We start from the raw sequence: 26,098 nt of genomic DNA on the forward strand, positions 1-26,098 counted from the left end.
TGCAAAAATATGACTGATTATAAGGACTATATTATTATCAAGCAATCTGGAAACTTTTTTATTGTTCTCCCTCTAGAAGCACAACTACAAAATATTATTGAACAACACAAGTTTTTTTTAAGCAATCTGGAAACTTTTTTATTGTTCTCCCTCTAGAAGCACAACTGTATGTGATGGTGTGCTCTATAAAAAGACCTTGATGGCCCCTGTTGTGCACTTTAAATGAACTACCTCCCGATCTGAGATCTGACCATATTATGTTAACAGGCGTGGCTTTGATTTGGGTACATCTGTTGGTTTGTACATGGTACCAGCAAAAAGTATATGCTTTAATACTGTAAGCGATTCTGTGCCCGTCCAACTCCTACAGAACTTTCAAGCAGTTCAATGGGGAGTTTGGATGTTCTTTTTGTCTCAGAGGGGACCACTGTCGAACTGTGGTCGGGGAAACTAAAAAGGCCCGGTTTACCCCTTGAGGAACAAACCCAGAAACTGAGATGTCAAAGTCAGACTTTAGAGCTAGTTAGGGGCTGTTTGAGAAGGCACACCTTCAGCAGGTGTGTGACAAGGCCCTTCAGTGTTGTCCCTTTACCAGGATGATATAAGTGAGGGATGGTCCGGATTACATGTACAGTGGCGTCATAGAGTTACAAGATCTATACTTCGCTGTGGTTGAACCCTGAAAACCACCAAATCCTTGGATACTTAGGCAGTCCATACCACAAATTGACAAAATACTGTAAAAAAGTAAAGCCCCCAAGTAATGTCTCCCAGACCACCTCGATCCATAAAAAGAAAGCGTTACTGAAAGCCCATGAATGGATGATGTGGGCTACGTTACTACAGTATCTCCCTTCTAAGGGGATTCTACTGAGGATACCTTAATGGAGGGGAAAAGAAAGCTTTTTCTAGCTTGTGTTCACATCCTTCACCACTTCACCAGTCAAGAAGATGCTGTCTCCACAACTGCTGTAATTGCCTCAGCAATTGAGCACATGGGTCTAGCAATGTTTTTATGGTCTGGATCAGTGGACATCAGTTTGTTGCAGCTCTGCAAGCTTTGTTGAAGCACCAAAAGTGGATTTTCTTTGAACTAGTGGAGAACCCATGTTTACATAGCTGCATAAGTTAGAGAAAATGCGTTTTAAATTAAGGACCCTAGTTTTGAAGACAACCAATCTGTATATTCTTCTGGATGAATCTGATTATTAGTGCATGTATGTACTTTCTTACATATAGATATGATATAGGGCGTATGATGAAAAAAAAATACCATTGATGTTTCAAACTAGAATGTGTAGTATTTTTGTTTTTATGAGCCAGTTAAGGAAAAGGGGGTAAACTAATACTAAATAATAACTGTTATTTCTAAAAGATTTGGAAATGGGATTAGAAATTGAAATGAAATGTGGATGTGTAGGACTTGATAAAAGTTCAAAACTGTTCAAAATAAAGGAAAAACAAGGAATGAACAAGGAAACCACAGGCATGTGAAATGTATGTTGTTTAAACTTAGTTTGGCATATATACATTAACACATATCGGGCTACATATATGGTGAAAACATACAGTTATATATAAATCATCATATACACTATATTAATATATGTCAATCTACTAATTTAATATGGGTCAAATTTATATATGTTATAAACCTATATCAACATATATCCAGAGATATGTATATATGTGATAGCAATATATTGTCTTATATTTAGCATATATGATAGTGTCATTAGCGATATAGGGACATATGTCATATATTACATTACCGTATGGGATATTAACTTCAAAAAGGGGTAAAAATAAGTGTGAGCTCACAATTTTTTAATGTAGATCATTTCATTACCTAAAACATCAATTGTTTAAATTCCCATTGTCTTCACCTCTAATTAAATTGGTGCACAAAGTAAAAAATTAGTCGTTTTTCTCAGTTTCACACTCCACTGAGAAACCTGATGAAAGTGATCAAGTTATTGGTGGATTGTATTGTAATGAACGTGGAAAATAGAGACACCAGCCAACATTGTGGTCCAGTGTGTTTTGGCAATTTACAAGTGCTGGTTGAGTAATGTAATTCCGGGGTGGTAAATCACCCTAAAATTGGTTGCTCTCCTTGCGTGTTAAAAACTGTTGTTTTACTGTTGTTTACTATGTTCAGTGAATTATAAAAACATGAAAAACAGTGGTTGCCTGTATTTTCCTGGAGTTGTCCAGCAGTTTGTGGCACTTGTGTGTATGGTTGTTGCTAGGCAGTGCCACATAGGGCTTTCTCTAGGGGATGCACGTAGATATATCGGCCGAGTCCTTAATGCAGCATCTAGTCAGTTAAAGGTCGGACTTCTCATAATCGGCGGGGTACGTTTCCCACAGGTTGCGGGATTTCATATTAGAGCAGCTGTTAGTGCACGGTAGACGATAGTGCACATTAAAGGCATTGGCCAATAGTCTATTCGTGCACGCCGCGACTAAGGTAGTAAGTGGTTTGGTGGTAACATCCAAGATAGATATGACACAAACCATTCGGTGTAGGCCTGTTCGTTTAACTTAAGAGAAATGACATTACACTTCATGCTAAATTGACAAATGTTTTTGGGCTTTTCATGTGATTTGGTATTTGACTGTGATTCTGTTATCAGTTGCCAAACATTATGATTGGGGATTTCAGCTTTTAACTAGGGTTCAGGAAAAAACACGCTTTTTAATCTTTCTGTACAGTACGAATCCATGATGGTATCCTGTATCGGCTACACAGCCTCAGAGCCACACTAAACAGTCCACACGACTAACGTGGTGGAGAATGTGCGGTTGTAAAACCAGTACGGTAATGGGACTTGGGACAGCATCATGCGCTGTCGATTCACCCGCACGATACTCGGTGTGACATTTATTACTGCATTTTGCAGTATAATCACTGCAAACTAAAACCCGTTTGAATGTACATATACATAGACAACATAAAAACAACTGTGAGCATATAGCAATACAATATATTCCTGGTGGCTAGTTTAACTTATTAGGTCACGAGATCACACTATTAGAGGGGGGTCATGGGTTTTAACCACACTGCTACTAATGCAACCTTGTTTTGATTGAGTACTATAGAGCCACTCTTTTATCAGCTCATAACATTCCACTTAAAAACACCATGAATAAAAAAATGTGCCGTTAACTGCGGTATTTTATTTTTTCAAAGCCACCTAGAATATGAACACATTGAACAAACACTAAATCTTCCTGCCTGTCAACATTCTGTAAGTCCCCGTTTTGCTACTACACCCATCCATGTACTCTTTAGATCAGCCCTACACACAGAAGACCAAAGACTACTACCCTGTCTAACATCTGTACATAAAAGCCTCACATTTCCCAATGACTGCAAAACACTTTTCTTTTATTAAAGTGGGCAGTCTAACATGGTAACTTGTCGCACATATTGTGCTGTCCGCCATTTTGATTTATGTTCAAAACACTCTTTCTTTTTTCGACAATACCACACGTTTGGTTAGAGATTTTCACCATAAATCAGTCCGTGTCCGATATCAAACTACTTGTTCGTTTAGCTGTTTACCAACGTAATGTTGTTGGGAAAGAAGGCCAAAATTGAAAAAAAAAGTATATTAGGCTAGTATCATCTAAATACAAAGCTTGTGACAGATTTAAACCAGACTCTTTGTAATCAGTATGTCCATTCTCCCGTCAAAAAAGAGACCACATCAATGTTGGGAAAAACCCACCTATGCACGGGATTAATACCCCGAACCATTAATCTCTGTAATGATGAAAGGACCTGCACCATTTTGATGCTTTACTGCACCTATTGCATTGCAAATAGTTGGTGAGACAACGGTGCGCAAAATACACCTCTGTTAACCTTTCCATGCCACTTTCATTGCATAGTTCAATTATGTCATATAGGCGTAAGACTTAGCGATGGATCCCGCTGAAAAAATATTATGTGACAATACCAAGCTTTTTATTTGTTACCACATGGTGTGATACAACTCGTTGGTCCCGTTTTTCAACAGAAATCCGAGTGTCCAGATTATAGGCAACTGTGCTGACAAAGAAGAGTGGAAGATTTTCGATAAACACTGTTTTCGTATAGGCGCCGCTACAAATCATTAGGCATATGGTTCTGGAGAACTGCCTTTCAGAGGCTGTAAGCTTGCTCCAAATATTTACGATATTGACATACCAAACTTGGTATGGGCATTGCACCATCACAAAACGACCATGGCACATTAATGTGGTTGCGAGTGGGCGCAACCAAAGGGGGGTTTGATGCACAGTGATAATCAATAAATCAGTCAATTATACTGGGGTTGTATAATTTATTATTTGCACCAGTTTGCCTAAGAGTCTCGAAAAATGTTAAAAGTAAAAATAACTAAAGCCGGGGTGCAAGAAAGCTTGGCTGCTGTGTGGGTGCAGTAAACATCCGCCTAAAAATTCTACGCTTGCCGCGATATTCTTTCCCTTACCACCAAAACAACACTTCGCAAGGAGACTCTCTCGTGCAGTCCCTGCAGCCTCCCCGCGCCAAAAAAACTCTCCCAATTTGGTACTAAACAAGTATGATTTTTTTTTGGGGCACAGAAATACGCAGTCATAGTCTAACAAAATTAGGGGGTAAATAGACAATTACATGAAAAATTCTTTACTATATCTAACTATTTGCTATTTACTTTTACCCTTAAAATTACTAAACCAACACAGTTAAACGTGCCTGCCAATAAAAAAAAATAGGGTGACCCCCCACATCACTATTCTCTGGCAATGCCTGGCTGGTGAGAATAAATGTCCGAACAAACGGCATTTAGAGTAGGATACCCCTAATGCCTGATACTCATGTGGGTGGGATTCTTAACACGAATTCGGTCGTAAATGTTTGGTCACAGCAATTTTTTTGATGAGCTCCAATGTGACAAATTTGAACTGATAACATTGGAACAACATAGGGTGCTTTGAACATAGTTAATATGAAAAGTGGTGTGAATCGCGGGGTACAAGGGTAGTGATTGTTATTCCTTATTCTGGTTATGTGGGACAGTGTATACAGCTAAGTCCAAATATATGGAAATAAAAACAAATCTGTGTAGTGAGACTAATACACGCTTGCTGTTTAACAAAAAATAACAACAAAAAGAGAAATATAAAAAGCATCCATGGCGGGAAGGTGTTTATTGGATGAGTCATGAATATCAATGGTTCTTCTCACAGATCCAGTGAGAAATTCATCACATGGAAAAGATCAGCCCAGCCTGGCGGAATAAATTCAACACAGTCACAGTCTTGCCTCGGGGTCCCGATAGCTGTTGGTTCTCCAGACCCCAGAACCTGCATCACAGAGCACGTTAGATCATCAGAGCTGCTTCTTTGTGATTAGAATCTGACTGAGACACATCATTTATTATATAATAATCACTTCAGTTCAGAAAAGTTCTCCAGAAAAGTGCAGACAATCATTTATTAGTATTATATGGCGCTAAAATTTCTTTCTCAAAATCATGACTAACAACGAGATCGAGTTTCGCCTTTACAAAATCAAAGAAATAAAGTTTACAGCTGAGCTTAGAAAAGGCCAAAGCCTATGTTTTTTTTTCAGGTGAACAAATCATTAGAAATGCATCACCAGGTAATAGTAGATTACTATGGAAAACTATTGATAAGCTGATTGGAAGGAAAAGTCAAAATGTGAGAATATTTGTCTAAATATAGAGGGAAAAATTATTGATGACTCTTTTTGCAATAGCAACAAATTTAATGATTATTTTTTAAACAATGTCCAAAAAATGGCTCAGAATTTTCACATTGCTCACCCGCCCCTTCTCACAATCAGTGACAAATCTGGTTTTAATCTTAGCTCATAACTAAAACTAAGTTGAAAAATTATTACTGTGCTAAACAACAGCAAAGCAAAAGATATTTATGGACTTGATACTTCATTTCTTAAACAATATAAGGACATCTTCTCTGATCCGTTAACAATACTGATCAATCAATCGATTAGTGAGGGGGTATTTTTCCAGCAGCCTTAAAACCTGCGATTGTCACTCCAATATTTAAGTCTGGGAACCAAACAAGACATGAACAATTATCGTCCAATAAGTATCCTCCCAGCTGCATCAAAAGTGCTCGAGAAGACAGTGGCAGAGCAACTTACTACTACCACTTTGAATCACAAGCTCTTTTAAATCCAATGCAATTTGGTTTCAGAACGGAAATACTCAACAGACTCTGCCTGTTTGTTACTTCCTGGAAACTATCAGGGCATATGTGGATCGGGGAAGGGTGGTGGGAGCAGTCTTCCTTGATCTGCGTAAGCTTTTTGATACTGTCAATCACCAGATACTTTTACAGTAAATTAAATCAATACAGTCTCTCTGAGCACACACCCAAAATTTGATAAGATCTTATTTGAGCACACCGACATCAGTGTGTGCAAGTGAATAACATCCAATCTGTGTTCAGAGCCACTTCGATGGGAGTGCCGCAAGGGTCTATTTTGGGACCCTTGCTTTTTAGCATCTCTATATAAATGACCTCCCTACAGTGTGTTTCGACGTTGATATAATCATGTACGCTGATGATACGGTTATCTTCACTTCTGGGGAAAATGAGCTGGAGGTTGCTGACAAATTATCAAAAGAGATGCAAAAAGTTGCACAATGGTTACATACGTCTTGTCTGACCTTAAACGTTGATAAAACGGTCTAAATGTTTTTTTTCAAATAAACGTAAATTACAAGTAACTCAAGAAATTCAAGTAAATGGACAAACAATTAAAAATGTAAATGAAACAAATATTTAGGTCTAATACTCGATTCGAACCTTGGTTTTAAAAGTCACATAAAAAATCTTAGTAATAAATTGAAATTTAATTTGATGAACTCATAAACATATTAGAAATTCATTAACTACGGAAGCCTCAAATATATACCTTAACACTATGATTGTCGTCCCACATCTTCTGTATTGCATGTCTAGTTGGTCTCAGGCGTGTAAAACATCGTTAAAATTACTTGAATCATTATATAAAAGGGCCATAAAATCCATGATAAAAAGCCTCGCCAGTACCATCACTGTAAAGTACAAAGTAAAATATAACATTTTGAGTTTTGAAAACCTCATTAAATATAATCAAATTTCTGCTTTATTTTAAAATTATCCACAACATTGCTGCTGCCCCCCCTTGAGAAAATTTGTCACATTAAATTCGGAGAGAATTTTCTAGAGCCCACGGTCGACAGTCAGAGGAGAGTGCAGTGTTCCAAAACGTAAGAACCACATATGGTCAACAATCATTCTTTTATAAAGCAGCGAACCTTTGGAATATTCTTCCAAATGAAATTATCTCATGCACAAACTACAGTACATTTACACGCCTGTCCAAACAGTGGTTATTATTAAAGCAAACCTGTACGCACTAAATTGACTGTGATATGAATGATGTAAATTCTGAGTGAGTGAGTAAGTGAGTGAATGAGTGATAGATTCCTGAAGTGGAGTGTGTTTTTATGATGTGAGTAAAGTAATGATTTTATGTATTGTTCTGTATATGTTTATGAACTTTTGTACGTAGGGCCTATAACATCTACCTGTCCAGGGGACTGCGGGTGGAAATTAGCATTTTTTGCTATAACCTGGCACATGACATCTCTTCTTTTTTAGACTAATTTTTTTTCTGTGCATTGTCCCTGATCAAATAAAAAAATATAATATGGAACATGACATGTATTTTTTTTTAGAATAATTTTTTTTATGTGTATTTTAATTGATCAAATTGAGAACAGGTACATTTTTGCACAGTGTCATTTAACAGCTAAACATTATTCACACACACACACACACACTTGTTCCTCTGTCTTGTTTATGATGATCAGATCTGCTGGTCTCTCTCTACAGTATCTTCTGCTCTCAGTCCAGTTTTTCATCTCAGAGGAAATGAAATAAAGACTGGATTGATAGCACTTCCATCCATCTATAAACACAACCAGCAGTTTATTTCAATCTCCTGCAAACATGTGTTTTAACTTCTCTCAGTCATCTATATCTGGGTTTCCATCACCCTGCTTTTATGCGCATTTTAAAGTATTGCATCAGAATCGAGTGATGGAAAGCTGAATTTCAAATAAAAATGCCTTAAATCACAGAAAAGTTTTTAAGCTCGCTTGATGTGGTTTTTGACCTGTGCGCAAAAGGTTAATGCGAATAATTGGAGATGGAAATGCATTTTTCGAAAAAATTCATCCAAGCGCATCGAAAAACTCATGTGACTTTGCGCTATGGACGATAAATCCTGACTTACCAGTGGACCGATCTCATTCCACAGCATCTGAAATGTTATATGGTCATTCGGAAATGCCTGGGCAAAGTCTGTCATCAAAGTATTTCTGTATAATTGCCTTTTAGCACTGTTAAACTACTGCGCTCCGAAACAGCAGCATCCTCCTCCGAAAACTAATTTTTATTCTAAATTAAGTCACTTCAATTCTGTTTCGGAAACCAAGCACACACTTTTTTCTTTTTTTAAAACTATTATTCACTCGCATATCTCCTACAACTGAGGTGTTTTTATTTATTTATTTATATTTTATTTTTTTAAGGAAGGGGAGTCAAAAGATAATTACATCATCATTAGAGTTGCCAATTAACTTCAAAAATGGAAAATAAGGTCTAATTGAAATTCTTCCTTTTATTCCTTATTTATAATGTTTACTCTTGTAGAAAATAAGTGTTTATTATTTAAGAAAATAAGGGAAAGAATAAGGGACTATCCAAATATTTGTAATGTACAATAATATTAGATTAGATTAGATTAGATTCAACTTAATTGTCATTATGCAGAGTACAAGTACAGAGCTAATGAAATGCAGTTAGCATCTAACCAGAAGTGCAAGAATATAGTGTTTTATATAAATAAAAGTGCGGAGTAAGTGAAGCTATGATTTACAGAATGTACAGTGGGGTTGCTATATACAGTATTGAGCAGAGTATATACAGAATACAAATAGGAATGCAGTGTAGGATTGTATGTACACTATGAACAGAGCAATGTAGGATTATTTATACACATGAACAGCAGCAACGTGAGAACAGTGGTAATAAATACAGTTGGATGAGTGTGCAAAAGTATTGTTAAAATGAGTTCTATGCAAAATAACAGTAGTGCAATTATATTTTTATAGAATAGTTTACTGTGCTTTGTACAGTAACAACTTAGTTTACAGTGCGATAACTAGAACAGTGTGCAGTATGTGCAAAATATGAGTAGTGCAAATACATGTATGTAAAGTACTTTGACCAGTGCAGTAATAAAGCAGGTGCTGGTTAGATTGGTGGTGTGGCGTTCAGAAGGGTCACAGTCTCGGGGAAGAAGCTCTTCCTGAGCCTGCTAGTCCGAGAGCGTAGGCTCCTGTAACGCCTGCCGGATGGAAGGAGAGTGAAAAGTCCATGGTTAGGGTGAGAGGCATCCTTGATGATGTTTCTTGCCCCTGCCCAGACAGCGCTTGTGATAGATGTTCTCAATGGAAGATAACTGTGTGCCGTTGATCTGTTGAGCAGTTTTCACCACTCGCTGGAGTGCTTTGCGGTCAGATGCGGAGCAATTGCTGTACCACACTGAGATGCAGTTTGTGAGTATGCTCTCAATGGTACAGCGGTAGAATTCCACAAGGATCCTGGGATTCAGGTGAACTTTCTTAAGGCTCCGTAAGAAGTAAAGGCGCTGGTGTGCCTTTTTGACCAGGGTGGAGGTGTTATGGGACCAGGTGAGGTCATCAGAGATGTGGATGCCAAGGAACTTGAAACTTGACACATGCTCCACTACAGCTCCGTTGATGTAGATGGGTGTGTGTGCATGACTCCTAGTCCGCACTGTAAGTCCACAATGATCTCTCTTTGTCTTCTGGGTGTTTAATTCCAGACTGTTGGTGGCACACCACACAGCCAGGTGCTGCACCTCATCCCTGTAGGCTGACTCATCGTCATCTTTGATCAGACCTACCACCGTGGTGTCATCTGCAAATTTGATTATGGTGGTGTTGAAGCCATAAACAGGAACGCAGTCAAGGGTGAATAGGGAGTACAGGAGAGGGCTCAGTACGCAGCTCTGTGGCACGCCGGTGTTCAGGGTGATGATGGAGGAGGAGAGGTTATCTAATTTAACAGACTGAGGTCTGTTAGTCAAAAAGTCTAGAATCCAATTGCAGATGGATGTGCTGATTCCAAGCTGGCTGAGCTTGGAGATCAGCTTGGGAGGGATTGCAGTATTAAATGCAGAACTGAAATCAATGAACAGCATTCTCACATGTGTGTTTTGACTGTCCAGGTGGGTGAGGGCAGAATGAAGTGCCGTTGAGAAGGCGTCCTCTGTTGATCTATTGCGGTGATAGGCAAATTAAAATGTGTCTAGTGTAGCAGGGAGACAGGATTTTAAGTGGGATGCAACTAGCCTTTCAAAGCACTTGGCAATAATGGGGGTGAGTGCAACAGGACGGAAGTCGTTAGGTACTGAGGCAGTGGAGTGTTTCGGTACTGGTACGATGGTGGAGGTTTTGAAGATAGTGGGGACAGTTGTTTGGGCCAGGGACAGATTGAAAATGTCCGTGAAGACCTCAGCAAGCTGCTCTGCACAGGCTTTAAGCACACAACCAGATATTCCATCAGGACCAGCTGCCTTCTGTGCATTCACCTTACGCAGAGTGGAGTAAACAGCTGAGGTGGAGAGTGTGAGGGGCAGTTCACTGGGTTGATGCTCAGCTTTGAGTGAGATCTCCTTATTATTTTTTATCAAAACGAGCATAAAAGTGATTGAGCTCGTCGGGGAGGGAGGCAGAGCTGGAGGGGGGCACAGTGTTAGGTGGTTTGTAATCTGTGATAGATTGTATGCCTTGCCACATACGCCGGTTGTCTGAAGAATTGAAGTGTTCTTCAATCCTCTGTTTATGTGCGAGTTTGGCCTATATAAGCCTTATATCTGCCTGCAGTTAAAAAGTTATCATATTTGTTTTGCTTCACCCATTTATGTATGCTACAATTATTATAATATTTGTTTTTAAATAAAAAAATGTCATAAAAAAATGCCATTGGCCTGAGTAAATTTTCCCATTATAGAATTGTGACTTGACAAGGTTAGTAATTTGGGAGGTGAAAATACTGTGAAATTACAAATGGCATGGGATTTTAAAGCATAACAACTGAAGGTCTATAAAACGTCAGTCAATAAAGCATTTTTTTAAACAATGGCACTTAAAGTTTTGAACTAAAATATTATTTCAACCATATAGCCTATGAATAAACAAATGCATACTTTTCAATGAAAGAACACTTAGGTTGCTTCTGGTGTTTGGACGCGCCTTTAAAGAGAAATGCAACCTTCACAGATTACATAATGCTTTTGTTTTGAATCGATTCATTTAAAAGTAGACATATAGAGCTTTCTGTAGATATATTTTTCATGTATGTGAGACACCACAATTTTAAGTTATTTCATTATCAGGAACAAATTAAAGTGATAGAGATGGCGCCTCCCTGTCATGTATGCGCATTAATAATTTTCACACAAACACTTGAATATGAATAATAATTCACATTTTGCATATGCATTACAAAGTAAATAATTTTTTACATGCAATTATCCAAAATAAAATTGAACAAGATTTGTAATGAAGGTAAAATATGTAGACAAATAAGAATAAATAATGTGCGTCGCACTCAGCATCATATCCGCCGCACAAATCGCAAAAATTTATTTATATTTTTTTTACTTAAATTATATAAAATCACTGAAGTTGTCAATTAATGATTGTGTGCATTTTGTTGATTATAATGAGAGAACTTGAGTTTAAACCTGAGGACGTTTTATTAATCTGTCCATTCTTTAGAGTTTCAGTTATTTAGCTTAATCGTTTCTTGTTTTAAGTAAGCCTAAATAATGGGAGCGAAATTATACAGTGCCTTCTTTCTTAATCTGTACAGACAAATATATTTTTCAAGTAGTGCGTGACAAAAATGCATGTTTTATTAAAGGAATTTTAAAATCTAAATTAAAATATAGGCCTAATATGTGAGAATATTGACATTTTGCATATTATTTGCCTAGCTCACTAAAAATCCATGTAGCCTAGCTCACTAAAATTGGCTCCCACTTTTAATTAAAGGTTTCCAAATCTAAAATATGGTGTAATACTTTGTAGGTTGAGCACACTTTGCAGATGCGGTGCAGCCGCAAATGTAACACATCAGCTGAATGCTATTTGATCTTTGATGCGCTTGTTTGATAACTTATGGGCCACTCAGCGGTCAAAAGCTGCAAATGCACTTTGCCGGTAGTAGAATGATCATTATGTTGGCCACCTACTGTGTATTATGTGGATGACAGTCAGACATGATGTGGAATTGTTCAAATGAATTTCTGATAGCCTCCTTTTGGAATGATCTGGAGCATTTTTATATGTAAAGACAGTCTCTGTGGGTCTTACGCCGCCTTCACACTGGCAGTTGAAATCAGCTCCGTAATACGCAATACACCCCCAGTGGACGTCGTACTACACCGCTGAAAAGCGTCGGAAAGCTTCGGAAGCGAGTAGAACAAAAATGGCGGAGAGATTAGAACAATTGATCTTGTCAGTATCTGAATGTGCAATTCTCTATGATCTCTCTGATGAGGGTTATAGAGACATCAATCGGAAGGCTGCTGCGTGGAGGAAAGTTGCCCAGGACGATGACATGTCAGGTCAGCTAAATGTGATATAGTGGTATATTCATTTTAATTGTATTAACTGCCCTAATAATGTTAGAAAATCATGAAAATAAAAAAAATGACATGACAACTTATCGTTATAAAATCATTATTTATTTTATTAAAAGTTAAGAATTCAGGTTTGTTTATCAGTACTATAGCAACGCCAACTTCCGCTGGAATTGTCGGATAGGAACCGTCGGTAGCCTTTCGCAAGAGTTCAGTTTTTTGAACGCATCCGGATGACCAACGGACACGATTTTGTTTTGCAACGCACTCGTTTGGACCCGGTTCGGAGCCATTCGCATGCGGTCTGCGAATCTCCATAGAATGACTTCCGGTCATTTCGTAGCCGTATCGGAGCTGATTTCAATTGCCAGTGTGAAGGCGGCGTTAGAGAGGATTCCAGTCAGACAAGGAAGAGGTAGAGGTGGAGTGTGGCTTTAGCTCTTTAACTTGAGAGAGGGAAATCCCACTTTTGTCTTATGATTTTCCCTGTGAGATTCAGAATGTGTGTCTCCAGACCCATTTATCTTGGGTTAACTGCCTAAAGTTGAGAATGCTGGGGGAGTTATTTTTATACAGTCACTAGTTTATAAAATCATCCGTAGAGGAGTAACTAGTTTACTCAGGCTTTGTGGTGACAGGTCTCAGTTTTATGATCATCCAGTATGAGACTCGGGGCATTTGGTGAAATTCAGTTCTTTGCATTGTTTTAACAAAATTCTGGGCTGCATTTCCCAAAAGCATCGTAAGCTTTGGTGGTTTCAATGGGTCTACGATGTACTTAAGCTTACGATGCTTTTGGTAAACACAGCCCTGATCAAGTCTTCAGTATCTGAAACACTCCAAAATTTTACATCAATTTACATGTAGCAAGCAGGACGGGGTTAAGAGTTGTGGGAACAGAGCAAGAAGGCGGGAACCTTCCATGAAACTCGAGGCCTCAATCCCTTCCCACGGCCCCATCCTGCTTGCAACAATGATGGTTGAGGTCTTTTTGATATGTGAAACATTTTACACTGAAGACACATAAAAGGTCTCTCTCCGGTGTGAAGCCTCATGTGTTTATTAACGGTTGCTTTATGCCTGAAACTCTTTCCACTGATCACACGTCACCAGTGTGACTGTTCATGTGATCGTTAAGGTTTAGTTTTGTAGTTCAACACAGTTTGCAGGTTTATTGCTTCTCTCTGGTGTGAATTCTCATGTGCCCGTTAAAGCTTGTTTGTCGTGTGAAACTATTTCCACACAGTTTACATGTGAACGGCTTCTCTCCAGTGTGAATTCTCTTGTGCCTGTTAAAGTTTCCTTGTTGAGTGAAACTCTTTCCACACTGAGGGCATGTGTAAGGCTTCTCGCCGGTGTGAATCCTCATGTGCATGTTAAAGCTTCCTTTTCCAACAAAATTATTCCCACACAGTTTGCATGTGTAAGGCTTCTCTCCTGTGTGAATAGTCATGTGGGCATTAAAAGTGCTTTTATGTGTAAAACTCTTTCCACATTGAGAGCAGATGAAAGGCTTCTCCTTGGTGTGAATCCTCATGTGGACTTTAAGGTTTCCGTGTTCATTGAAACTCTTTCCACACTGTTTGCAGATGAAAGGCTTCTCTCCAGTGTGAATTCTCATGTGGACTTTAAGTTTTCCTTGATGGCTGAAACTCTTTCCACATTGTTGGCAGGTGAAATTACTTCTAGATCTAGTCTTTCGAGCTCTTTTTTGTGAGGAAGTCTTTGCTTTCTGTGAGCAACTAAATGATTTTTGTCCAGTTATGAATTCATGGTGTTTTTTTGTACTGATCTTTATCTTGTATTTCTTTCAGTTCTTCACTCTCTTCTTTCAGGTCTGGGGTGAAAAGAGACAAATACAAGTTAACACCCAATTAAATGCAACAGTAGAACAGAAATCAATAATGGCTCCAATCTGCCTTTCATGTCTAAAACAGGGGTGTCAAACTCAGCTTGTAGAGGGTCACAGTCCCACAGAGTTTAGCTCCCACACACCTAGCTTTAGTTTTCAAGTAATGAAGACCTTGATTAAGGTGTGTTCAATTAAAGTTGGAGCTAAACTCTTCAGGGCTGTGGCCCTCCAGGAACTGAATTTGGCATCCCTGCTATAAAATATCAAAAAATACATATTGCCGGGGCACTCGTGGACGCTGGAGAAAATGACCACCTAAATTGTAGCTCCGCTCCTGATTGCTTAATAAATTGCTACCCTCTTTGATTTAAGTTAAAGAATCTCCTAATTAAAGAGCTCAACACATGACTAACGTGTCTGAGACTCAAGATCTAAAGGATCTTCCACTTATTGCAACCTCACGATCACAGTAAAAGAAGAAACAAACTGTGTCAGCAGAAACGTCCTCGTCTTCAACAGACCAACTGACCCAGTTTTAAACGAAATACGAGCACTTGGAACCTGATTGGGGAAATCGATGGTCGTTTTGACAATATCTAAAGTCGTCTCGATGTTATATCGACCTCTGCTTCTGCAGTTCACAAGACTTTATTCAACTTATCACAAAGAGTGTCCTCAAGTGAATCCCACTTAATGGAAGCTGAAACAGAATCTCTACCACAGGGGATGCTCTGCGGGCCCACGAAGGTGAAATTTCTGCTTTGACGAAAAAGGTGACTCTGCTTCAAGCTAATGTGGATGACCTAGAAAGCCGAGGAAGACGTAAGAATCTGTGAATCGTTGGATTACCCGAGAAAGCTAAGGGCTCTACCCCGCTCCCCCAATTCCTGAGGGAAATGATACTGAAATGGCTTGACCTTTTGATCTTAGGCTTGAAATTGAGAGGTCACACCAATCCCTTGCATCTGCTTCAGGAGCTTTCAAGATCGCTCGATGGAAGTGATGAGGAAGCAGAGGGAATTCGATGCTGTGAAGAAGATTCTAGTCGAACGCAAAATGTTCTGTGGATTCGTGTACCCGGCCAAGTTGTGTTGTCTTTATGATTCAGAGCTTCACACGTTCAGCACTCCGGCCACGGTGGAGGAGTTCATAGAGTCTTTGCAAAATAAGCGATAAAGGGATTCTTACCTACTCTCTTATCTTTACCATATTCGGAGGTGTAGTGACTTTAATTTTCCCTTGTTCTCATATGCTATTAATTTGTTTGTAATCGGTGTAGAATGGCAGATGTGACTTAGTTTATAACGGACTTTACATATTTTCCGTCCCTTTCTGCTGTATGAGTACTGCGGGGTAATGATGTCAATTTTACTGGAGCAGATTAACTTAGGGCTTCTCAAAATAGGTATGATCCCGAATCTTATGTTGGTAGCAGGTATAATTTTTGTTTACCTGAGTCCAGTGGGGTACAGACACCCAGGTTTAGGGGTATTCAGTTGGGGATGGAGCCGGGAGTGGGGGGAGAGGGAGGTTTTTTTTTTTTGTTATTTGTTCTTCAAGGTTAAAAAATTCAGATACTTTTGTTGTTTTATCTTTTTGTTTAAAACTACATTAACAAGTCTCTTATTTGGTCACACTTTATCGTAATGCAGAGCACGACTAGATTTATGACGTGGAATGTCAAAGGATTAGGGCATGTGGTAAAAGGGAAAAAATACTGACATTTCTAAAAAAGGAAAGTCACAATTGCCATGCTTCAAGAAACTCATCTATCGGATGGCGAACATTTGAAATTGAATCGAGACTGGGTGGGTCAAAAAATTTGTGCCTCTCTTTCCCTATCTTCCCCACTTTCATTTAACCCTTATTTTCAATCTTTCAGCATGGCTGACACTGGGAATCTTTCAAATATCTTGTTTATTTTGAGAGGGCACTCTAAAGTCTTTCCAGTAGATTGTGGAACAGTATAAAGTTCCAAAGTCCAATTTTTACAAATATCTTCAGTTGTGGCATTTTTTAAAACCAAAGATAGACAAAGAAGAGTTGAGATCACAAACAACAGAAATCGAAGACGTTTTACTGAATCCAGTCTGTTTAAAGGCATCGATATCAAGGGCATATGACATCTTGTCTAGTAATTGCACCTCTGCTTTGCCGGGACTGAAGGGTGTTTGAGAGAAAGACACTGGACAAACCATTGAAGAGAATGACTGGGCTGTTGTATGTGATAATATGTACTGTAAATGTACTTCCCTTGGGATCCATGAGCTCAACTTTAAAAAATTTCTTATATGATATATCTTACACCGATGCATGTTAAGAAGATGTTTATCAATGCTACTGTTTCAAGTCTGAAAAAGATAATGGTACATTCGTTCATTGATTTTGGTACTGTGACAAAATTTTTCCATATTGGAAGAAAATACATAGGGTAATGAAATATTTTCTTGAACTAAACTTTAATATGACCCCAGCTTTGTATTTATTGAATCTTAATCTGAACAGTCTGTTTTTAAAAAGATGCAATACAGTTATTTATTGTTTTGGTATATTTAGCTTAAAGGGGTCATATGATGCTGCTAAAATGAACATTATTTATTTATTGAAATGTAATGAAATGTGTTTATGTGGTTTAAGGTTAAAAAAAAACACATTTTCCACATACTGTACATTATTGTTCCTCCTCTATGCCCCGCCTTCTGAATCGCATCTATATTTACAAAGCTCATCGGTCTGAAAAGCGAAGTGTGATTGGCCAGCTATTCAGTGCTTTGTGATTGGCCGAATGCCTCAAGCTTGTTACGGAAATGTTATGCCCCTTAACATACTATGCCGTCTCTCAGGCCAGCAGCACGAGACTCAGTCCAGCTGCTCTGCTCGTGCACATCCCATCATCGGTTCTCTTTTAGCAGTTCAGTCAATGTACCGTTAGGAGTAACAGGAATAACTTATACTGTCTTTTTATGCGTTGGGTCTTGCACTGCGTAAACATAAAACCATGTCTGCATTTGTGATCTGAGAAACAACAAGCCTACTCTACAGCCGTTGTGCCACAGACGCATTGTAGGCTACTGGTTCAGGAAACAGTCCACATCCTCCATAAAATGTGCTGCACACATCTGAATATTTGGGTTGGACTGTTCTGGAACAGTGTTGAAGTACAACTTAACCACTGATTTCTAGTCATGTCCTCTTTTGGAAGGCCAAACAAAGTTTCACTTCAATGAAACATTTGGGCGGCGTTATGCAAATATTAATTTTTGGGAATCTTCCCACATCATGACGTAGACAAGTGAGGGCGTGTTAGAACGAGCCGTATAAGGGGGGTAAGGATGAGTCTTAACTTTTATAAAGAATATCTCTTTGGATTTGAGACTTTAGTCTTTGCAACTTTACAGATCTTCTTTATTCACCAAGAGCTTGTAACTCTCCAAAGAGAAAGGACAAATTTAAATCACATCATATGACCCCTTTGAAGGACTATTATAAATCATACAGTGTGTGCCTGTGTTAAGGCAAAGATGCAAATTGACAGTTGCCTCTGAAATCAGTCTCCCTTGATGCGTCTGATTACGTACAGGAGATCACCAAGTTTAATTCATGTTATAATAATCTTAATAATTACAGAATTATTTTTCTAGTCTAATTCATTTTTTTTTAAATATAAACATTCACAGATTTATTCAAACATATGTTAAATACTGAAGAATGTTAAAAATATATATAATGAATATGTAATGGAGCGTCTATTTAGCCAATCTTCCTTCTAGAGTTATTTTTCGTGCTGATCTGTGCGATTGAGTTTATGGTCACTGAATGACTTTAATGAGGTAAATGTAATATTATGTGTCATATTGTTTACAAGCTGTTTTATTGATGTCTTGCTACAGTACAAACACTGATCAACTGATTACATTACACATGAAATGGATTTCTGTAAATTATAGCCTACTGCTTCTTTCAACATCCAGTCTGATGTTCATTCATGTTTATTTTGTGCTGTAATCAGTAGTAAAGCAGAAGAGATGATCTTTTACTGCTGATTTGCTTGATCTGAGGCGGCAACAGTGATCTGTCACAGCCAAGCGGCACCCCCGCTCTCTCGTGAAGCCAACAAGGAAGTGACTAAAACTGTAATTCATCGACTGGCCGCTAGAGGCTGGATCCAAAAGGGAGTCAGTCCCATAGACTCCCCAACTTTACAGCAGAAAAAAACATGTTTACAGCCTGGAGCAAAAAATTATTTTGGTCTATATTGCTAATTTTACCCTTCATGACAACTGTGAGGGGGTGAATTTTTTTATAACTCATCCGTTTAAATTATATTAAGCCTTAAAGTTCTGCATAATTAAGGGCGTGGCCACGAGTGACAGGTGGATTGCCGCTGCTGTCACCGCCGTCGTCCTAGGTGGGCGTGGCTTCAGCAACCGGCTCCCACCTTTTTGCCCATTTTCGATTATCTGGGGGAGTCGCACGGTGAAGAGCTGCCAAGATGGCGATGGCTTACTCTGCACACTTTAAGCTTTAAAAATGTTCTTCAGGAGTCTACGGGTGACGTCACGGACACTACGTCCATGTTTTTATACAGTCTATGGTCACAGCACATTAAAGACTGACAAAACAATATTGTTTGAATTTCCTGATAAAACCAGCTAAATGTATAATCCTTAATTTCAAAAGTAACAACTGAAAACTAGCCTGATAATACCAAACTCTGCTACTTCACTTAATTGACAAGCGTTTACTTTCTCGCGGGGGGGAGGGGTGGCACTTGTCTGAAGTTTAAAATCATTGGTTACCCGTAAGCCAATCACATAACGTTTAGTTATGACGTGTGTTATGCGCCGGCACAGCTGCCTCAAACTTCTGTAGTAAACACAGGAATGCTGCGAAAACAAAACCATCGAGCGAGTTTCGCTGCCTCTTTAACCTGATCCTGCATGAGAACAACCAAGGGGGACACAATCACAATTATCGCCTTGTCGGACTTTGGCCTCCCCAATTTCTCACTGACGATCGTTAACAGTTGATTAAACTCTTTCCAAAACCTGTCACAAGTAGGGCCACAACATCACCTCCATTCAAAATGTAAAACAAACACTCTGCGAACAGCATCCCGTGTCTCCATGTTCGCTGTCGTTTTCCCTAACCTAAACTACGATCTTACATTCGGCGCTTAACGTCTACGTCACGGCTCTCATTCCGCCCTCTGTTCGTTGATTGGCCGGCTGTTTTGAGGCCGGAGGAAAACTAGAAGATTGGTCGCTATCTCAGACTGAGTACAGAACCGAAATGAAATTGAGCGGAAGTACAAAGTCTGACGTAGTCAGGCTAACTGAAAACAGCATAGACAGGGATTTAAGAATCGATATCAGTTCTTAAAAATGAGAATCAATTAAAATCAAGAATTCTATGGAGACTGATGCAAAAATAAGTGATAGAAATAAAAGTTTTTGATTGTTTTTAATAAAGCAGTACATACTGGGTTTAATTTTACACTCAATGACTGTTTTGTTTGGGCTACTTCTGTATTATTTTTCCTGGTTTCTACAGAGCTGGACATTTTAATAAGAATCAAATCAAACTGAGTTCAGCTTTGAGAATGAAAACTAACCTGTTTGTGTTGTCTCTTCATCTTCACTCTCCTCTTTAATAAACACCATCTCTGTTTGTTTCTCAGTATCTTTATGTTTGACTCTCAATGTTTCTTCAATCTTTATGTTTTTGTTTTTATCAGCCGCTTCAGCAGGAGTTTTTCTGTTTTATAAAACACTGTCCTGTTTAAGATGAGAACAATGAACAGAAAGAAAAAATAAACTCAAACTAAATCTCTCTCGTCTCAATCTGCTCCCTAGTTCAGTAGTCAGCACACTAGTAAGGGAGTCAGTCAGAGTCAAAGTTACTGGACTGAAATCACCTGAAGAGAAAAAAACCCCAGCAAATCAAGGGACACAAAATAAACTATTCATATTTATAATAAGATTATATTTGGTGTTTATTAATTTGTAGATTATATGTAATAGATTACAATGTCAACGAAAAAAATTCAGTTGGTTTATTCAAGTTTTCATTGTTTGTGTTTGTTGTTTTGAGCGTGCGCTGATTCGAATCACTGAATCATTTTACGAATCATTTGATTCAATTGGCTCGGATCTTCAAAAAGCTCCGTTTCTCCATCAGTACTCGATGATGAACTGATTCAGATTCAGAGAGAGATGAGACGCACCGTTTCTGTTACTCTTGCGCTTTACAAGCACACAATACCCTTCATTAATCACACTTAATAAAGCATTACAGTAACACAGTCGATAACAATTCATTTCTAAGTTTTATAATGATTAAATGATTAAAATCACACACCTTTCTTCAGCCGAATCACAGACGCGGGAGCGCCCGCAGCCTTATGACATCACACCGCCAGAGCAAAATAAAAGTCCTGTTCGTGAAATGAATTGAATGAACTGCAGAGCTGACAAAAGCCCAAAACTTCTTCTTCTTCTTCTTAAGGTTTTATTGGCGGTTGACAAGCAACAAAATGGTGTATTACCGCCACCAACTGGTATGGAGTGTGGATCAAAATGACATTTTATATCCTCTCATACAAATTATTTTTTCTAAGATACTGAAAAATAAAACTATAACATTCATTTCCAGATTTATTTTGTAAAATATCCCCTAGTATAAATCGCATTTTTATTTTTCTATTAAAATCCTTCTTTCAAACTCGTATTTCTGACAGTATATCATAACATGTTCATTTGTTTATTTTTGCCCACAAAATGTACACCTTCCTGTATCATGTTTACCCATTTTATAAAGTGTAAGCCCAAAACTTCTTCTTCTTCTTCGTTTTTAACGGCGGTTGGCAACCAGCTTTTGGTGCATTACCGCCACCTTCTGCTTCGGAGTGTGAATCAGACAATAGGCTTACAATCTAGTTTCCACATAAAAAAAAAAAAAAAAAAAAATATTTAACACCTACACACAATCATTCATTACCCAACACACTTTCCCATATCCCTTTTTATCCTCATAATCTATTAAACAAACCTGTTTCCCTTAAGAAAGTTAACAATATTCTAACCTGTGCTCTGTCACCTATGCTCATCAGTCCTGTTAAAGTTAATTCCTGAACCCCTAATTCCCTCAAATTATTCTCCATTATCACTCTCTGTTCCTCATACCTCCTACATCTTATAATTATGTGCTCCACTGACTCCTCTTCTTGACACCACTCACACAAGCCTGTCTCGTGTCTTCCTATCATTTTCAGTGATTTGTTTAGCGCACCATGCCCCAACCTTAATCTTGTCATTACGGTTTCCTCTCTCCTGTACCCACCACCTAACCTAGTTATTTTTACACTCTTTTGAATTTTATATAAATGCCTTCCTTTCTCCTCTCTGTCCCATCTTTCTTGCCACATTTGGTTGGTTTTTTCCCAGATTACACTTTTGACCTCTGGTTTACTTATTTTAATTTGCATTTCTATATTTCCCTTCTTTAAAGCCTTCTTTGCCAATTCCTCCACCTGCTCATTCCCTTTCACCCCTACATGTGCTGGAACCACACATAAATTGAAACCTGTCCTCCGTGATTTGCTATCCTTGTTACTGATTAAAGGACTTCATATTAACACATCCTGACGGCTTTTTGAGTGAAAACTTATCCCTTATTGGAGATTGGCTATCCTTCATCAGTACTTATAGCTGGAAAATTTTCCATTCCCTCCATACTCCTCCCATCCTTTTTATCATTCCCCACACCTCTCCCACAGGTGTCGTTCTTCCTATTTCATTGCAAAATTTCTTCCAACTTTCCCTTTTTGCTTGACGTACTGTTCTTCTCACATTAGCCTGTGCCTTCTTATATTGAATCAAATGCTGCAATGTTATGGGTGGTTTTTTTTTTACTAGTTTAAATGGCCCTATTCCTGTTTTTAACAGCCTGACGACACTCTTCTGTCCACCATTGTACCAGTTTTTTATTCCTCCTTTTGTTTATTCTTGGGAATAGATCCACCTGCTGCCATGACTATTGCTGAGTGTTATTTGTTTTTTTTTATTTCTTCTATATTTCCAGAAATGTCTATCCGTAATAATGATTCCTCACTCAATTGCTGGAATTTTTCCCAATCTGCTCTTCTAAAACCCCATTTAGGTATTCCTTCACCTGGTCTTAATGCCACTCGCTCTCCCACTGAGCATGATACTGGGTAGTGATCGCTGCCCACGGTTGTATCGCTCCAAATATTCCAGTTACTTATTCCAGCCAAGGGATTAGACACTAAAGTATTATCTAATGCCGATTCATTTCCAGTTGTTATGTTTATTCTTGTTCCTCTTCCGTCATTCATACACTAATTCCTTATCATCCATCAAATCTTCTATTACCCTTCCATTTACATCTGTATGTGAACCCCCCATATTTTACTGTGAGCATTAAAATCTGCACACCATATTACTTTTTGTCTATTATTTCCTTGTATACTTAATAACTTATCTATTTCCAACCTTTTACAAGGATTATAGTAATTATTATAACCACTTCCTCCCCTCTTTCCCACAATACTACCACAATGTATTCTAGATCCTCTCCCTTTTCTAGTACCCTATATGGAATATCTTGCTTAATAAATGTAGCACGCCCTCCTCCTCCCCGTCCCCCAATTATCTCTGTCATTTTCTTATACCTATATATCCTTGAATCACAAACTCTAAATTTGGTTTTAACCAAGTTTCTTGGATACATACTACATCTGGATTTACTTTCCTGTCCTTGATGAAATGTTTGAATTCCTGGCCATTGGCCAGTAAGCTTCTAGCATTCCATTGTAAAAATTAAAACCATTATTATAAACCAATACATGTTGCTTCCTGGCTTGACTGATTGGTAAGGTTCTCCCTCACTTCTTCCCATGTCAGTCCCAATAGTCCTAAATGATTTACTGCTGCTTTGACAACCAGCTGAATTTTTATCATTTTTTGATTTAACTTCAGCTGTTACTGTTTATCACTCCTGCAATAAACGTCACCAAGTCCTTTTTGTCCACATAAACCTTGTCTCTTGTACTTTGTTGTTTTCTTCTACCCCCAATTCTGCTTGTTTTTATGGTAATATTATCATGAATTCTTGATACTCTTGCTGCTTCTGCATAAGTGATCCTTTTTTCCACTCTTATTTTCTGGATTTTATTTTCCTGTCTCATCACCTCACACCCTCCATACGCCACATTATGGCTTCCTCCACAATTACAACATTTTGGTTGCACTCCTGTTCCACACTTTCCGTAGTCATGCTCGCCCCCCACACCTTGCACATCTCTTCTCTTTACAGTTATTGGCTATATGTCCAAACCTCTGACAATTAAAACATCTCATTGGTTTTGGCACATACAGTCTCACTGGGTAGCTCATATAACCAAGGTATACCTTTTTTGGCATATTCTCCCCCTCAAATTCAATCAAAACCGTTTCACTATCCCTTTTCACTCCTTCTCTTGTCGCTTTTAATCTTTGTGAACTCACTATTTCCCCCCCTTTAATATGTCTCTTAAGTTCTTCCATTCCTACATTCATTGGTATCCCTGAGATCACTCCTTTGCATCCTCCACCATTTCGTGCTCCCACCCTCCTTGTGTTTATGACTTTCAGTTTTCCCAATCTCTTTTACTTTGAATGCTTTCTCAAATTGAACTTCATTAGCACATTTGACTAACAAATTTCCATCATTTAGGACCTTTGCATATAATATCTCGCCTATCTTACTTGCCAGATGTTTTGTTAATGAAAACGGGTTGATAATTTTCATGTTCTCTTGATCTTTATCATTGAATCTTATTATGACTATAAGATTATCATGTATTTCCTTCTTATTTTGCTCTTGTCCTTCTTCCTCACTTTCCGACCCGTCATCATTTTCATTTCTTATTCTTTTATTCCCTTTTGCTTGACTGTCTTTCTTTTTTTTTTGAAAGCTCTCCCTTTAATTTTCCCTCATTTTCTTCATTTTTCTCTTCACTATAATCCATTTCTGCCCACCTACCTATGTCTGATCCATTCACGAAGCAGTCGTGCTCAACCGCTCCTAATTCAGTGTTTGCAATGCTTTTTGAATTTCCCGCTTTCAGTCGATTACTATTTCCTCGATCACGTCCTGCTGATGTCGCCGCCTTCAGAATTCAACCAACTCGTCACTTTGACACTCGTCCATGCACTTAAGTTTGGGACACAGCTTAAATAGACTGCACTAATCATCTGCAGCTGGCGTGCTGATCAATCCTGATCGGTGTGCTGATCCGCCCAGTAATCAGTGGCTCCACCCACACACACATCAACACAAACACAGACAAGAGAGAGAGACGGCGAATTTATGATCCGTGACAGTCTTCCAAAACTTGGTGAATCCTCTAGGTCTGACCTAGAATCTGAACTCTCAGTTGAAGATTTATTAAAGGCAATTCATGCTTTTCCATCTGGGACAGACAAGAGAGCGGATGGGTTCGGATGCAAATTTTTTTAAACTTTTAGTAGGAGGCTTGACCCTTATATGCTGAGAATGCTACAGGATTACATTCAAAGGAAAAAACTTCCTGACTCTTTGTATGAAGCAAATATTTGTGTAGTTTTGAAAAAGGGAAAACCTGAGACATATCCAGCCAATTATAGACCCATTGCCCTCTTAAATTTTGATCAAAAAGTTTTACTAAAATACTGGCTTCCAGATTAGCACAACACATCTCAACAATTATCCATCCTGACCAAACTGGGTTTATTCCAGGAAGGTTTTCATTCTGTAATGTCCGCCTACTTCTTAATATTTTATGTGCAGATCGTCAGTTAGCCAACAATTCTGCAGCCATTATTTTCACTAGACACCCAAAAAGCCCGATCAGATTGAGTGGCCGAATGTGTTGAGGTTTTGAAACAGTTTGGATTTGGCAACCACTGAATATGTTTCCTCATGTGTTTTGACCAATGGTATTAGATCCAGCTCTTTTGAACTGAACCGGGTGTCCGACAAGGTGATCCTCTATCACCTCTACTTTTTTAACATTGCACTCGAGGCATTAGCTGTAGGAATTAGAACCCTTCCACATATCCATGGTATCTCATTGGGCAATGCTGAAAGTCTGATAAGTTTATGTGCAGATGATCTTTTACTGTGTCTGACAGATCCTGTGGTTTCTGTCCCGAAAATTTTAGATTACATTGACACTTTTAGTAAACTTTCAGGATACTCAATAAATTAGAGTAAAAGTGAATTTATGCCCCTAACGAATAACTTAAGTGATATCTTTCTGAAGCAGTATACCATTTAAAATAGTGGATGATCACTTTACATATCTCGGTCTGAAAATTCCAAAGAACCCTAAACAGTTGTTTAAATTAAATTTTTAGACATGATTAATAAACTTAAACTAAGCATTGAAAGCTGGAAACTGCTCCCTTTATCACTAATTGGCAGTGTGAATGTGATAAAGATGGTTACTC

The 26,098-nt window shown here is 38.4% G+C and overlaps 2 protein-coding genes across 3 annotated transcripts in view; both read right to left on the bottom strand.

The window, feature by feature from the left end:
• Nucleotides 1-26,098, bottom strand: part of LOC109062990 (gastrula zinc finger protein XlCGF7.1-like) — a 972,510-nt gene that overhangs the window by 602,404 nt on the left and 344,008 nt on the right. The gene's annotated exons all lie outside the window — the stretch shown is intronic.
• Nucleotides 13,215-14,589, bottom strand: LOC122140762 (gastrula zinc finger protein XlCGF57.1-like). Its single transcript, XM_042745647.1, has one exon. The coding sequence runs from the start codon at nt 14,373-14,375 to the stop codon at nt 13,926-13,928; it is 450 nt and encodes a 149-aa protein (XP_042601581.1). The 5' UTR covers nt 14,376-14,589; the 3' UTR covers nt 13,215-13,925.

Source organism: Cyprinus carpio, chromosome A4 (assembly GCF_018340385.1).
Source record: "Cyprinus carpio isolate SPL01 chromosome A4, ASM1834038v1, whole genome shotgun sequence".
Lineage (NCBI taxonomy): Eukaryota > Metazoa > Chordata > Actinopteri > Cypriniformes > Cyprinidae > Cyprinus > Cyprinus carpio.

Excerpts from the sequence above, each read along its gene's own strand:
- LOC122140762 (XM_042745647.1), bottom strand. The coding sequence starts at position 14,375 with ATGAGAATTCACACTGGAGAGAAGCCTTTCATCTGCAAACAGTGTGGA.